At 30.5% G+C, this 16,553-nt stretch overlaps 1 protein-coding gene across 2 annotated transcripts in view; it reads right to left on the reverse strand.

Moving 5' to 3' along the window:
• Window positions 1-16,553, reverse strand: part of NCAM2 (neural cell adhesion molecule 2) — a 415,656-nt gene that overhangs the window by 21,820 nt on the left and 377,283 nt on the right. The window contains exon 16 of one of the 2 annotated variants that reach the window (XM_028505157.2): window positions 10,629-11,430. The exons of the other annotated variant lie outside the window; for it this stretch is intronic. Coding sequence (XP_028360958.1) covers window positions 11,324-11,430 — 107 coding nt within the window. The 3' untranslated portion in view covers window positions 10,629-11,323. Of the gene's footprint in view, window positions 1-10,628; window positions 11,431-16,553 lie in introns of those variants that run through there. 2 annotated transcript variants of the gene reach the window in all.

A 16,553-nucleotide genomic window follows, 5' to 3' on the forward strand; every position in this document is an offset into this window, starting at 1 on the left:
TGGAAAGGGCACTATAAACATGTATACTATATAAATAACATTTGTAATTTTAAAACTAAACTTCTGAGTGTCTTTTCCTATATATGCTTGTTAACGAAGGCATGATTAAAAATTAAATATCTTTGCAAAATATCTTCTAGTCCTTTGATATAACAAAAATAATATCTTTCCAGGGATAAATTGGTATAAAAACATGTGATGTCCTTTAATTTATCACGGTGTTATCAAACAACTCTATCAAGCAGTTTTGAGGATAAAATAAGAAAAAGACCAAGTGCTTTCTTCTCTGGGGAGCTCACAATGTATTGGGAGGGCTGATTAATTTAGAAACTGAAATTCAGGCATAATTCATTACTTTCCTAATGGTTAAAAGAAACCCCCCAAAACTGTGACCTGAGCAGATAGGTGGGAGAAACATGTTAGGAGGAGTAGTCAAGGAAAGCATGGTGGAGAAAATAGCATTGGAGATGGTGTTACAGAAGTTTTCCATATGATGAGAGGAGTCCATTTAAGTCAGAACAAAGTATGAGTGAAGATGGAGACATGAAAGAATACATATGATATATTCTGAAATTAGGAGATATATATATATATGGGTATTAGAAATCAGAAATTGGGGTTATTGGAGGGATGGGTTTATTAAGTGGTAAATGATATTAAAGAAGATGGACTTTGCAATTGAAAAAAAAACAAATTAACTTACCCCCTAAAAAAGAGGCAAACACCACCACCCACGAAACCTACAAAGAGTGCTTTTTTTCACAAAAGATGGCAGGGAGTTGTCAGAGATACAGAGACAAGGAAATGGAATCTGTTGTCATGGGTAGGAGGGAGGGAGCTTGTAGAAGCTGGGCTACTCTCTCCTCTCCCATGCCCGTTTCCATAATGCGTGCAGACACACCCACCCACACTGTTTGATGTTTAGACTGAAGAAGGGAGTAAACTCATCCTTTTATATGTGATTAGTGGTTGAATTAACATGAGATCATTAGTGTCTACTAATACAGTTAAAAATAGACATTCTATGAGATAAAATACTATATATTTTATAACATATTTATAATTAGGTATAATTATTATATACACATTTAGACGGTATGACATTTCAAATGTTTCATCACTTTCACCATTTTCAAATATCACTCAACCCCCCTTAAGGTTTTAATATTTATCTTTTTAAACAACATTCATAAAAAGTAAACAATCTAAAATACAGGGTCTGGCAGAAGTAATGCCTGCTTCAGTGTGGTTGGTAGGGTATGTGAATGCATAGCAAGAGATGGACAACAATTTGAATTATTTCACCTAAAATGTCTTATGATGTGCTTGACTGTGATATTATGTTACTGAATTATATGCTTATGATTTTGTAAAAGGAATGTTATTTGTGGTGGTCCCTGTATAATGAATGTTATTCTTTTTCTATGAAAAATTTTACTTCCTTGATTTGGTAATTGTATATTCAAACAGCTACTTTTGAAATTTATTCTTAAATCACTAATTCTGTACATTCTCCATACACATTTTATTATTTTGTGTTCAGTTTGCTTTGGAGGAGGTGATTTAGTCACTTCCTATAAGATAATGAAAACTTTTATTGGCTAGAAGGAAAGGAAACTTCTTAAACTGGACAAGTATGATCAAAACAGATATTGACAAGTGATAAGTAATTGAGTAACTTAAATTTCAGTGCTTTAGTTCAACCACTACCTGGCCATTTTAATTTTTCAGTTAATATTAAGAATCTGACCATAGAACATAGAAAAGTTTTCTTTGCACAAACAAAAATATGTTTTTAAAATACTATATTACAAAATTGGATCACGCCCATATAAGATTAATTTGATATTTTACACAATTTGCTTGTTGAAATTCCAAACTAAGTAACCTATTATAAAATTCTTAAATATACATACCTTTGAATTTTCTAAATGTCTCAGACAATATATGACAAATGTGAACAAATATATGAATGCAACTATGACTTTCCAAGGAATCTATAACATACTGAATTTCACAAAACTTCCAGTTTTAGACACCGCTATGTTGTGTCCTACAGACTTCAATTTCATTATAGTTATATATTTGTAAAAATCAAGTTATATTAAAACTGTAGATATGTCTAAACATTCTAAACAGTCCATTTATAATGAATATTTCCTTCTTTTTAAGAGAATCAGGAGTTTTGCATGTAATCTTACATGTAACACACATACCCAGTTTAACCTTTTTAAAATTATATGGAAACTATAGAAAACAAACAATAAAAAATTGGAGCTTGTTACTCATGGATTCTTTAAAACAGTAATGCAAGTTTGATGAGATGATTTTTAAACTATATTTAAATAGAAGTTAGCTATATTTTACTTTTTCAATATTTTAATATTTATCTTTGTAATATGGTAAATGACAAATCACTTGAGAAGCAAGCATATAGCCACTATGCAAATGATGTGTTGAAACAGTTTATTTTGATTTCTTAAAATGAAAATGATAGATGCTGATATGAAAATATGTACTTTAGTTTTTATTAGACAGTAAGTAAAAGTACTATTATATTTATACAATAAAAAAGAACTATTTCTACCAATGTTAATGTCTTTTTATAAAACATTTTCAGAAAATATGTAAAAATCAGAGAGTGATGAAGTTTAATTTGATATTCATTGAAGACTACAAACTTAGTGTGAGTTTATTGCACTGATCACGGGAAAGCAGCTTCATGTGCAAGTTGAAGTGAGAAAGATAACAGCTGGCTAATAGAAGAACCATGACTCCTGGCAGAAACTGTGGTTGGTTAACACATGGCCTTACTTGGCCACGTACATTCCTCTCTTGGCCAACAAGGCAGAAATTAATGGAACTAGGTAAAAGATATTTGACCACAAAAGTGTAGAATGGAATTGATTCAGTGTAATTTAATAAAACAATGATAAGAAAAGAGATTTTGAGTTGCTTGGCTTTGTCAATTATTAGTACTTGGGTTCTCTGATGCTCAGTTTCTTGATGATATAATAAAAAATAAAATAATGATGTTTGATTAAAATATTGGAATAAATTTCCTCAAATCTTTTTCTTCACAGTGGCTTAAAAAGTAAAGTGATACAAAGTTAATGTGGCTGACACTAGAAAAATGTCAAAGAATCCCAGATACCTCCCATTTGAAACTATGTCATTGTTATGAGGCTTCAAGAAAAAATAAATAAGGACATCAAACAGTAATTTAACTCTCTCTCCCAAAGTACACATCTTCTATAACTATTGTATCAATTAAAAGAAGTTCAAATTTTACAACAAAATGTAAACATTATATTAAAACTCCTTTTAATATGTACATATTAATAGGTAAAGGTATGCATTTCAGAGTAGGATGTTCTAGAATAAAAAAATATTAAGTGTGCCTTAAAATAATTCACACCCAAGCCCTGGCTGGTGTAGCTCAGGCCCGTGGATTGAGCATGGGCTACAAACCAAAGTTGTCACAGGTTCGATTCCCAGTCAGGGCACATGCCTAGCTTGCAGGCCACGGCCCCCAGAAACTGCACATTGATGTTTCTCTCTCTCTCTCCCTCCCTTCCCTCTCTACAAATAAATAAATAAAATATTTTAAAAAGGTTAAAAAAATAATGCACACCCATAAGTGAACATTTACTTTTGTAATTTCTACACTGTGTTTTATCTGGCACAGCAAAATGACTGTTTATATATGATACATATATATTCATGTTTAAATCAGGAAATATATATTTTTTTACTTTAGAAAAACTAACTGAATAATTTACATACTAAAAAGTTATTATTTGAACCCAGGTTCAAGGCTAAAATGGAAAAAAAGTAATGATGTTTTCATAACAGTATTGGATCTGGATTGCAATTGTGACTCTTCACTACATACATTGTTTAACCTCTTTAGGCCTCACCATTCTTCCATACACTGTAGGGGAAATGGCACTTCAGAGGGACTGGATGAAGAGTGAATGGAATATTGCGCTTTGGCATTCTTCACAGTGTGTGACATAATGCATGTCTAAAAACAAAAAGGTGCTCTGCTTTTGAATTATTTTTAGTATTATTTGTAAATGTCAAAATCATTTATGTTTCATGCCTTGTTGTGGGTAAGGAAAGAACTTTAATAATTATCCACAACTTTATTCTCATGGTGCTCAAACTGAATTAAAATGATATATTAATCAAAGTAATTGGAGAAAAATCACTTTCAGTAACTGTTTTTATAAACATTTGCTAGCAATGTAGACTACTGAACAATTACTGAAATTATTAACTATATTTCTGTGTTTCACTGTTATGTAATTACTTTGGCCTTCCACTAATAATAAAATTTTATAAGAAGACCCCACAATTAGTTCATTATGAAACTAACAGTATTTGTTACTGTATCTAAATTATTTTTACAATGTCTTCTGATTATGTATTATTTCTTCCAAAAGAGATACAACTCAATTATATGTGTACTACATTGAAATATTGGATTTGACCAAGTTAGAAATGAAAACATACAACAAGGACAGAAAAAGTTTGTACCAGTAATAAAGAAAACACGTATAACAAAGCTTTTCCTCAGTTTTCTTTATTACAATATGGAGACACATAAATACAGAAAATAAAATGACACAATTACTATGAAATGCATGCATAAGATTACACATAGTGTTTAATATTATGCTGAGAGTTTAAATAAGAGATGAGGCTGAGGACAATACATTTATAACATGTACATTTTTCCATGAAAATAAGCTATGATGAAAACAAATGCAATTAAATAATCAGAAACAGTCACTTTAAAACAAAGTGTCATACATAAAATCAATGTAAGATGTGAAATAAAAATATTCTTTAAAAGCATTCATGAATTGTGGATATTATTTAAAACAGTAATATTTAATTGCTTGCTCTTAGGAAAAACAATTACTTGAAGATTTATTTCATAGTTTCCATTTAGTACATACATAGAATTTAAAAATAATACATAATTTTTAAATGATGCTACCTTTTAATACTATGCAATGTTTGCAGTGTATAACTTTATATTTTTATTACTTAGAATAGTAAAGAATTAATTTAATTTGAACATATGCAATTAAGAGATTTTGCATTATACCTATGCTTAATACAACCAACATTAGATTAGTTCACATTTAATATAAAATTCCACTTGAACAAACAAATCTTTAAAAATAGCTAAAATAACAGTCTGCCAACAAAAAGATATGAGGAAAGCAAATGCAGTTCAGATTTCAGATATACTAATAAGACTCTTGATATATGTTGTGTTTTCCTTGACTATTGTTTTTCTCTTTTAATTTCAATTTTGCTTATAGTAGCCAAAACTGATGTAATATGCACTCTGCTGTTCTGGTCACACGTAGGGACAGATATTTTAGGCTTTCAAAATAGTTAGTAGCCACTTGGAAGGAGAGGGTCCTACCAGAGTTTGTCATCTGGTTCCTAATCTCAGATAAGATAAAAATATCACAGGTGCTAGAAATCAAAGCAGGACACTATCCTCTCTGTTGTATTTCAGAGCAATTAAATTAGATGGAAACTTATTGAATCCTTTGCCTTACATAAAAATTGAGATGTTGCTTACAAACCTTTAGAATTTTTATGTTTAAGTTCTTAAGAACAATAAAGTAAAAAGAAATAATATAATTTTATATTTAAAAGTTAAAAATTGTTAACTCCAGAATAACACTCTAATTCAGATGATAATTTAAAAAGAACACGTTAATGATATGTTAGAAAGACATTTTTTCTTTAGTTAAGACCTAAAATTTACTTTGATAATATCTTCTGAAAACTAAGGTTAACTATTAAATATAAATAATGACTAAATAATACTCTTTATTTTTTAATCACATAGCTGATTTGGAAATAGACTTTCTACCTATTGCAACTTATATTAAAATCACTTAAAGATTATTTGTAAAATACTTGTATCTCCAGTCATTTGCTATATATTCATTTGAGCTGTCTACTTATTCAATGCATTAGCCTTGGTGAGGTTTTACATCATATATCTATATAAGAAATGTAGGGACTTTAAAAGGTACCCATGGTTAACATAAAAAGAAGAGAGGAAATACATCCTATTTACTCATGTCTAGATATTAAGAAACAGGAAGAGAGTAAGAGAGGAGGGGTATATTAGAAAGAAAAATTTAGAAGGAGAATGAAAGGAAATAAACCAAATTAATATATCCTATTTAATTTGTATTCACTCAAAAGTTGTTTAAAGGATATTACATTTTGCCTCAGAGTTTGAATCTTAATAAAATGCATGGAATGATACATTTAGGTACAACCTTAATAATCCTATATGTTTATTCAAGTGCAATCATAATACATAAGGTTAAAAAATTATAAATTATAATCTTTAATTTAGCCAATATATTATTTTTAGTTCTTAATGCTGCTAATATAACCAAAACCAAAGGGGTTAAAATTTTCAGATAATTTTACATGACCAGATATGTTTACTAGCAAGTTACTACAAATTGAAAATATTATACAAAATATCAGCTAAGTATTCTTGAAAGCTAGACCAAAACATACTGAATGATTGTGTTGGTGGTATAAATGTCCATTTTGAATTACTACATTCATTTGTAATTTTGCATTTTGTTTTTCCATTCTTAGTGTAGGTATACCATATCATTAGAAAAATAAATAAATAAACCAAAAAATTTGTATGTATATAACAGCTTATCCAGATCCAAAAGTACATAGCTTGCCCTGGCTGGAGGGTCAGGTGATGGGAACATCATTCCATACATCAAATGTGTGCGGACTGGATCCCTGGTCAGGGAGCACACCCAGGTTGTGGGTTCAATCCTCAGTCGGGGAGTGAAAGGGAGGCAACCTATTGATATTTTTCTCTCTCTCTCAAAAATTAATAAATGCATTCTCAAGTGAGGATTAAAACATTTTTTAAAAATATGTGGCTTAATTATCTTGTATACTCCATTTTGTTGAATGTAAATGAGTAATCATAAATGTAATAGTTTAGAGTTAAAACTGTTGCGCAATTTTGTTTTAGCTTTAGTTTAAATAAAATATAATAAACTGGCATTCTTATGTAGAAAATATTTGAATTAAATATGATGGTTTCCATATTGCCCAAATCATATAACCTATGAACTACTGTGCATACTTACAATTTTCATTATTAATTTTAAAACAATTAATTTTAAAACAATTAATATTTTATTTTTTAAAGGATTTTATTTATTTATTTTTAGAGAGAGGAGAAGGGAGGAAGAAAGAGAGAGAGAGAAACATCAATGTGTGGTTGCCTCTCTCATGCCCCATACTGGGGACCTGGCCCACAACCCAGGCATGTGCCCTGTTGGGGGAACTGAACCACTGACCCCTTTGGTTTGCAGGCCTGCACTCAATCCACTGAGCCATACCAGCCAGGGCAAAAGAGATGGTGAATTATTTTAAAGGTCAAAATTATTTGTAGTAAGGTTATTAGTACAAGTATTTGTCATATATTATACAAATATATTAATATATAATGTGAATCCCATGTCTAGGTTTGTATGTGAACATATACATGTATAATGTATATTATTATATATGTATTCTTATATAATACATATGTGTACTAATATATAATATATAACACTTGAGAGACACTTTAGGCTAAGTAAAAGAGGAAAGAAATTTAAAAAATAAAATAACGCATTAAAATTGTTTAATCTTGTCCATGTCTTCTTGCATGAATGTGTATATGTGCACCTGTGGAATGTTTTTAGAACAAATATAATTGTAGAGTTTATAAAGTATACTTATTCTCAGTGAATAATAATACTAGGAGAGAAGGGATTAAAATTAGCAGTTTCCTTAACATCCTCCAGTTTAAGAAGACATTTTGTAGGAAAGAATTTATGTTACCTCCTAGGTGTAATACATTAGCATACATGAAACATAGGATGGTGGGCCTTACAGTTATATGATAATTACTGAGTTTGAATTAGGGTAGAGAGACCATTAGGACTGAATAATATATGGAGAAAAGAGAGAAAAGACAGATTTGGAAAGAGTTGGTATAGTAACAGGAGATATTCAGGTTTGTATAAAAATTTTAACATGATACGCGACATGCAGACCATGGCAGCCATGCAAAGCACATCAACCTAGCTCTGTAACTGGTATAATATGATCAAAACTAACTCTTGAAATGATTAAACGTTTAAAGACATGATAAAGACATATCAATTGCTCTAGGCACATATTTCTGAGTATATATAATGATTAACATAAAACCCACCTTACACACAAGTTCATACTCATACATTTCAGACATAGAATTTTATTTAAAAAGCCATTGGATAAAAAATTATTGAATGATGCGAGAGAGAAAGGCAAAATAAGTTGAATTTTTATGTCTTCCTTACCAAATAATCACATTTATTTAGACCTATAGACAGGTAGTAGTTAGACAAAAAGTAATGTCTATTAGATTTTATGGATGCATATAACAAAATTAAACCTCAGATAGTAAAAAAGATAATTCAGCAATGTTTACACATTTTAGGATTTTTTTTAATAATCAGAGAAGGTTATTTACAATCTCTAAGGTATCATTTATTGAAATGTGGTAGCTGCACTGCTTACAGTTTTGTGCTTTTCAATTTCTTATAGGAAGGAAAGCTCAGAGCTTATTATTTTAAGGTGTCTGGAATATATGTTGAGAATCTATGCATACCTCAACTGTAAAATAGCTGTTCATCTAGGAAGAAAATTTGGCCAAATGATAGGTTGCTTATTAATTTCAGGGTTATCAACTTGATCCATACTTAGACGTTTAAAAAATCTAAATGAACAACTCATTAAAATGGAAATAATTCTGCTAAGATAGAATATTAATTTTAGGGTTTTTTTCTGAACTGTCAAAATGTCAGTCTAGATGTCATGTACCTGAATGAGTGTTCTTCATATCACAGTTGGTGACCTTGAGTTATAGAATATAAAATTTCAAAAAATAAATCAACTTTGTTATCTTACTGAAGATGCATTCCACGTTCACCACAAAATGATTAGTAATCATATACTAAGTCATCTTCTATTGGGTTGGCCAAAAAGTCCCTTATGTTTCTTTTTTCCATAGAATAAAAGATATTTTTTTTTATTTTCACCAATAGCTCTATTGCTTTGGATATTTTGAGTATGCTGGCTAAATCTCACTATCAGCTTCTAGCGGGTACAGGCCAGGGTGCTGTTAAACATCTCCCATTCCATATGACAGTCCCACCGCAAAGAATTACTAGCTCAAAATGTCAATAGGACCAAGAAACTTCACAAACCACTTCCGACCTGACCACAAACCGACTGACATGTTTGATCAGTCACAGCACCTACTCCATGCACCACACAAATCTTTTTTGTGTTTCAGTTGTGCTTTTACCTTCCTTGAAATAAAAAAGTGTAATGCATCAAACGTGTTGTATGTTGAAATGTCTTCCATCTTGAATACTAAAATGGCAGCACAAAAATTCACCCTTTTTGATTTTTTTTAAAATGCAGGCTGATATGACAATTGTCACAATACAATCTAACAAAATTGTTTGAAATGAAGTTAAAGACAACTGAGCACTAGAGTTATCTTACGGAAGAAAAATGTAATTGGCTTTTTGGCCAACCCAGTACATGACTTTCTTGTTATAACTTATTGGAAAGATCCAGTGTGGTTATAATGAATGGAAAAAAAAAACCTGGAAGTGTTTCTGAAACTCCTTGTTCTCTCAGCATTTTCTACTAAATAGTAATCAACATATCTGCATATCTTATGCAAACTCTAACATCATGGAACATAGTTACAATTATAATTAGTTCTTTAAAAAAATAGAACATTGACTATGGTGATTTAAAAACAGAACATTAGTGAAAAATAGGTTATACTCCCAAAATGCATGGATTGGGAAATCCCTATTTGTCAGCAGGGGAGAAAGGAGAAAAGCAGAAGTGTATTTAATCTGTGGATGGTCAGGTTGCATTCTACAGGTCCATTGTTAGGTTAGAAGAAAGAACAATGGATATAACAAAGAGTTTGGAAAAGATACATTAAATAAAGCAGGCTACTAAAGTAAAGCTTTGTGTAGCCTTACATCACACATTACAGGATCCTGTAGGTATTCCTTAAAAGGAAACAGAGAATACTTTCCCACAGCAAAGTAGTTTTTGATGAATGAACCTCAAAACCCACACCCAGTAATTTGATTTACCTGTGAATTATAGTCACTCTTGTGAATATATGTAAATCTAATTGATTCCTAATTGTCCTAAATAGTGATGAGAATCACTTGCTAGGGTTACTTGGGAGTGAAAAACACAAAATGCCCCTTTCTCATCTTATAATGACTAAAAATGAAGAAATGAAAATCATTACTCATGCTACTCCCTCAATCTCAACTTCCTTTAAAAGGTGGAATCTAGTAGCCCATCCTTCTCATCTTAATTTCATCTTCTTCAAAATAGTAGCTAAAATATGACCTCTTTCTCTGGCCCTTGCAAAGCAAATGATTATTAGACGTTCAGGAAAATGTAATAAGTAAGTATATATGTTGCTGTATATATGAATATATGAATATGAGTATATATGAATATCAATACTTGATGCCAGCTCCAAAGACAATCCAAGTCAAGTGAACAGGGTATGACTTTTTAAACAAATTAAAATTCAATTTATCATTTGCTGTAGGGCAATTGCATAGAGATATTTTCACTTACTAAAAAAACAACAATCTGGATTTTTTTCATTTGTGTTCAGTTTTAAAAAAGAGAATAGGCTATACATCTAATATAATAAAAGTGACCAGATATATGATTTAAAAGTGTAAATAAATGTTCCTTAAGTTGAAAATTTACATTTTAAAGAATAACAATTTAAAACCATTAAAAAAAGATCCACAATTCTACATAATTAAAAGACTATTAATACAAAATAATCAAATGAAGGAAGATTAGATGTAAGAAATGCTTAAATTCCAAGTAAAAATGATGTATTTATTTAATAAGGTTAACTTTATATATTAAAGAAAGCTTTAGAATGAAGCAACTTATTCAGTGAACTAGTACCAGAAATAAGCAATCCTGATTTCAATTTCCTTCAATGATTTTCTGACAAATTACCTACTCTGTAGGTGGACAATTTGGAAAAGGAAAAAGAGGCTAATTGTTTATGGGTGAATATACATGCATAATTAGTTGGACCTTAGAGAATCTTTATTATAATTTTAGATTAGCCTTGTAAATTCACAGGGCATAGAAGGAAGTATCTTATGATACAACAACAATAACATTAAAACATGCACGACAGACATATGGCTATAATGAAAGAAAACCCAGCAGCGTTCAGCTGCCATGAGTGGCTTCCATTTTCACCTTTATTCTCTTCACAGCATTTATCTGCATGAAAAAAATTGTTTTTGAAAATAGGATAAGAATAAAATAATTAAGGAAAAAAGAGTAGAGTTAAAACATGAAAATAAGTGAAAAGGAAAAAGTGACAGTAGGAAAAGAAAAAAAAAGAGAAAATAATTAATGCAAGATTTACACAAAGCCATTTTCAATTACTTTGATATAAGACAAAAATAGCAAAAAACTTGTATAAAACATTTCTAAATAGTTGCCATAGATTAAAAACATAGCTCAGAGTCAATATTAATAATGTTTATTCCATATAACCCAGATATTGGTTATGTATTTGATTGTTTAAATATAAATAATTATTCTATAATAAATATACAAGTTATAGGAGAAAAATCACCAGTCATCCACAGTGCTACTGGTAAATTCAAATTGTTACCTTAATATGAGCTCATCATATTCTATAAAGTTTACTGATAGTTTCTTTGCTACCATAATTTCTTAGAAGACACTTAATATAAGTAGCTCTATTCTCAATAATAAATGAACTACTAAGAAATAAGTGAAAAATTGCATACCCACACAGTGAAAATTTGCAATAAGAACAGAATCAAAACCATTAATTCAACTGACCACTGGCAAACTTCGGACATATGTCATTGTACTGCATTAAGATAAAGAATCAAAGATTATGAAAATAACTTAGACTTACTTTTTTGTTATGTGCTAACCAAAAGAAATATAGTTTTGCATATAGAATTTTTATTTAGAATTGACTGAGATTACCCATGTAGTTAAAATGAAATTTTCTTCAAATAATTAAAATTCAGTTTCATCATTATTTTATATTCTCCAATGGATATTGCAATCATAGATTTAACCTTAAGAAAACATTTTAGTATCTGCCATACACTTGAATATTGTGTTTATTGCATGTGCTGAGTTATTCAGGGATGAAAGTGTATACTAGATTTGCGTGTAAGCAGAGTGAGCATCACCAAAATAATTTACGGTCATTATAAGTAAAATTAAAAAGCCTGTGAAAATACATACTAACTGAAAAACTTCAGCAATTTATGTATTGGTGGTGATTTATATCATTTCTTTGTTAATTTGTTAATGTGAAGAATTGTCATAGAAATATTACATGCCTGGTTTTACAAACTAGAATTATTTTACCATTGGATCCAAAGAATACATAAATAAAATTATGTGTCACCAAATTATATTGATAGTCGATGTTAAAATTAGACATGTCCAATTCATAGTAACAGAAGATAAAGTGATTACTAAAAGAGATTAAGATTACTCTTTGCTTATAATGAACAACATGAAATATTTTGTAGGTCAAAAAGTCATGAAAATAATATCAAAATAAATTTATTTCCAAGGACTTTTTAAAACAGTATATTCAAACCACCAAGATAGCATTATCTTTAGCTATTAAAATTATAGAACAGGTTGATAAAATACATTTGACCAGACTCTAGTTCTATATATAGTTTTATAACCATTTTTATAAATACTAATTTAAGAAACACATCTTTCAAAATAAAAACATCTTTAAGTAAAAATGAGAAAATATTATTAATCATTACTTTTTAAATCAGAATGATGTACTATAAGGAAATGTATTACCCACTAAGATATATATATGTATATATACATATATACACACACATATATATGTATATATATATGAAGGCCAATGTTATCAATAGAATATATGAAGGCAAGATGAACACATTTTCAAAAAAATAGTTCTTCAGCCCCAAAATAAATATACACTAGATGTAATCTATTGCTTACAAAAAGTTAAATATATCTGGCTGAATGTAAATGATATATTTTTTTTTAATTTAAAAGTCTATAAACATCATTTGGACAGTCTACAATGCATTCTACATAAATGAAACAAAACAAACAGAAAAAAAAACAACAAAAAACAAGCTAAATGAACTTTTAAACTCCATATCCTCGAATTATGTGAAAAAACATAAGATTGCTATTTTATTATAGATAACTTATTTCAGATATGAATTTGAATCTGGCATGTTTATTTAAAATGAAATAAGAAATCATACATAACAAGAGTGATTATGAGGAAAGCACATAAAGATAATTTTTCTTTATTGTGCTAATACATGGTTTTAGCTCTGTAAAATATTTTGGGTGCAAAAGCTCCCAAATTCACCATCATCCATCAAAAACTTGATTTGCTCTAAGAAACCTCCTAGAGCTACTATATTTTTCAGACTATAAGACACACTCCCCCCCCACCCCCAAACTTGGGAGGAATAATTGTTCATGCTGCTGTTGAGTTCTGTTTACATTTACATTGGTGAAACACTATGTTACTTATGTTATTACATATTTTACCACATTTTTTGCTTCAAAATTTCTTTTTCTATTTTTCTCCTCTAAACCTAGGTGTGTCTTATAGTCTGAAAAATATGGGTAAATCAAATAACTCTTGACCTATTAGAGTCTGTCTTTGACGTGACTTTCCAAGAGGACTTAGCAGTACTTGGATTTACCCATACTACATTAGACATTATTTTGTGATATTTTTGTAGAAACTGTAAATTTTTCGTTATTTCCCATTTCCAGTGGCTGCCCTGGCTTTGAGTCAGCAGTACAGCTCCGAGGATATGAATTCCATCTCCTCCTTTCTCAGATATCTTTGTACATCTGTCTGACTTCTTGACAGCATTATCTGTTTATCAGCTGTGAAATATGCTCTAGTTTTTTTATCATAAAAATCCTTATAACACTGACTGTTATTTTTTCTTAGCCCATCTTCATGTCAAAGCTATTTGAAAGTATTAAATAAAATAAACATGGAGTGTCATCATCCTACCCTCACACAATCCTCAGCCTATTCCTCCTTAATTTCTCTCCCCATTACTTCAGCAAAGCTGGATGTATAAAGGGCATTTCACATCTCTTTTGAATACGCTGCATTGACTTTTCAGCAGCATTTGAAGCATCAAATATGATTTGATTATTTTCTTTTGGAATGTGGCTCTCTGTTTACTTTCAAGACACTGCAATCTTGTGATATTCTAGGAAGACTACATCGTAGTCTCATTGGAGGGGTGGTGGTGGGGTTTCCTCCTCCTGTATAATATTATGGTCTCTTAGGAGGCAGTTCTTAACCCTTTGCACTTTAGTCACTCAAGAATCACTACTTGAACATCTATGCTGTACCCATTACCCTTCTAGATACCAAAGAAACATCTATCAATACCACAGACTTCAACTCCTAGTCAGAGGCATCATTCCATTTGGTTTTAAACTCACTCAAGCTTCCAATACCATTCCTCTGGTGAAGCTGACAACATTGTCATACATTTTTCCAAATCATGGATCTTTTCATCTCCATACTCACACAACTACTACTTGACATTGGAAACTTAATGAATACCAAACTGATCTTTTGTTAATCTTCATTCTCCAAATCCAAAGTTCATCATCATCAGAAACAATGCCAAGAATGGCCCAAGTGCCCAAGAAAGGCACTCAAAATTCATCAGTACCCACTGAATCTGATCTGCTACAAGCAGGGCTGGTCTACACGTGCACTGTTTCTGGGATTCACTCGTTGTTTTCTTCTTCTACCCCCATCACTTTTTTCCAAGCATTCCTGGTCACTCTTATATTGCTTTTACCCATGTGAGCAAGAGTAAAATCTGTCTATACTGCTGATCTATTCATGTAACTTCCTGCTTCAAATGCTTTCTTATTGGTTTGGGGAGTTGTCTTAAAATTATTTATATGGTTTTTAGAAGGTCTTGGATTTTCTGGACTTCTGGTCCCTCTCTATCCTTATCTTTGCTCACACACCTTCAGGTTCTGTTCTGGACATGCTCCTTCTGGTTCCTAAAGCAGATCAATCGCTTCCTTCTCTCAGAGATTTGTTGCATATACGACATTCCTTGGAAGGTATACTCTCTACACATTTCTTTGAGAAAGTCGCCTTCTAAGGGAACTTTTCCTTAACCCCCACCGTACCCACATAATTTAGATATCCTTGCCAAATTTTCTCATGGCAGCATACACCAGCAGGATGTCTCTTAGCTGTAATTATGTGGTGGTTATTCTAAGTCTTGTTTAATACCTATCTTCCTTACTAGATTGTAATGTCTTTGAAGGCAGGGGACAGGTCTGTACTTTTCACATATTATCATTCTGTACTCATCTCAGTGCTTGTCATAAAGCAAGACCCCCCAAAATAGCCAGAATAAATGAATGAATGAATCTTAGCATTACATAACCTGAAGAAACTAGCTTAAAAATGAGAAAATGCTTATCAAGAGCAACTAAGTGATGAGTGCAAAACTAAAACTATAAACCGGAATTTTTTCATTTTACTTGTTGGTCACACTCACGAACTGATTCTCTGAAACTGAAACAAACAAAAAAAGCTCTAATAGTAAATGTATCATGGGGCACTGTAGCTATTTTTGTGCTCTTATATACATGCTATTTATTTATTTACCTTTTTTCTATATTTAATATTGGTTTTTATTAACAATTTCATGTAAAAATAGTAGGGTTTTTGGGAGTATAACATAAAGTAACCTGCCTGAAATACTTTTTTAGTTTGCATTTTATCTACACAATGTTATTAAAATGTTGATTTTTAATTTATAAAAAACACTTTTTATTCTGAAAAAAATATTTCCTCCACATATATGAGCTACATTAAAAATTTAAGAGGATGGAGTACACTGTTTCAATCCTCCTTTAAGAATTCTGACTCCAATTAAGAATCATATATCATATTCTTGATATATACGCATACATGGTAATTACTGCAACCATAATACATTATAATTTTAGAATCAGTTATAGATGTTTCATACTCAGAGGGGCAATGATAGTGTGCATTCAACCATTCTTCTATTTAGGTATATCACCTTATAAAGAGAGTAGATTTGTCATATAACTTAAAGTAGCTATGACCTTGAACAGATCCTTTAACCCCTCAAAATTATATCAGTACTTTAATATTCAGATTCAAGAGTAAAATGAGATAATAAATGAAATACTTTGTAAATTTTTCAAAGTGCCATTACAATATAAGATACCCATATTATTTCTAGATGCTCCCAACTTCCTAATTTCAAATTATAATTGGAAGCACTTTTTAATTAATA

Source organism: Phyllostomus discolor, chromosome 2 (genome assembly GCF_004126475.2).
Source record: "Phyllostomus discolor isolate MPI-MPIP mPhyDis1 chromosome 2, mPhyDis1.pri.v3, whole genome shotgun sequence".
In the NCBI taxonomy this organism is placed as follows: domain Eukaryota; kingdom Metazoa; phylum Chordata; class Mammalia; order Chiroptera; family Phyllostomidae; genus Phyllostomus; species Phyllostomus discolor.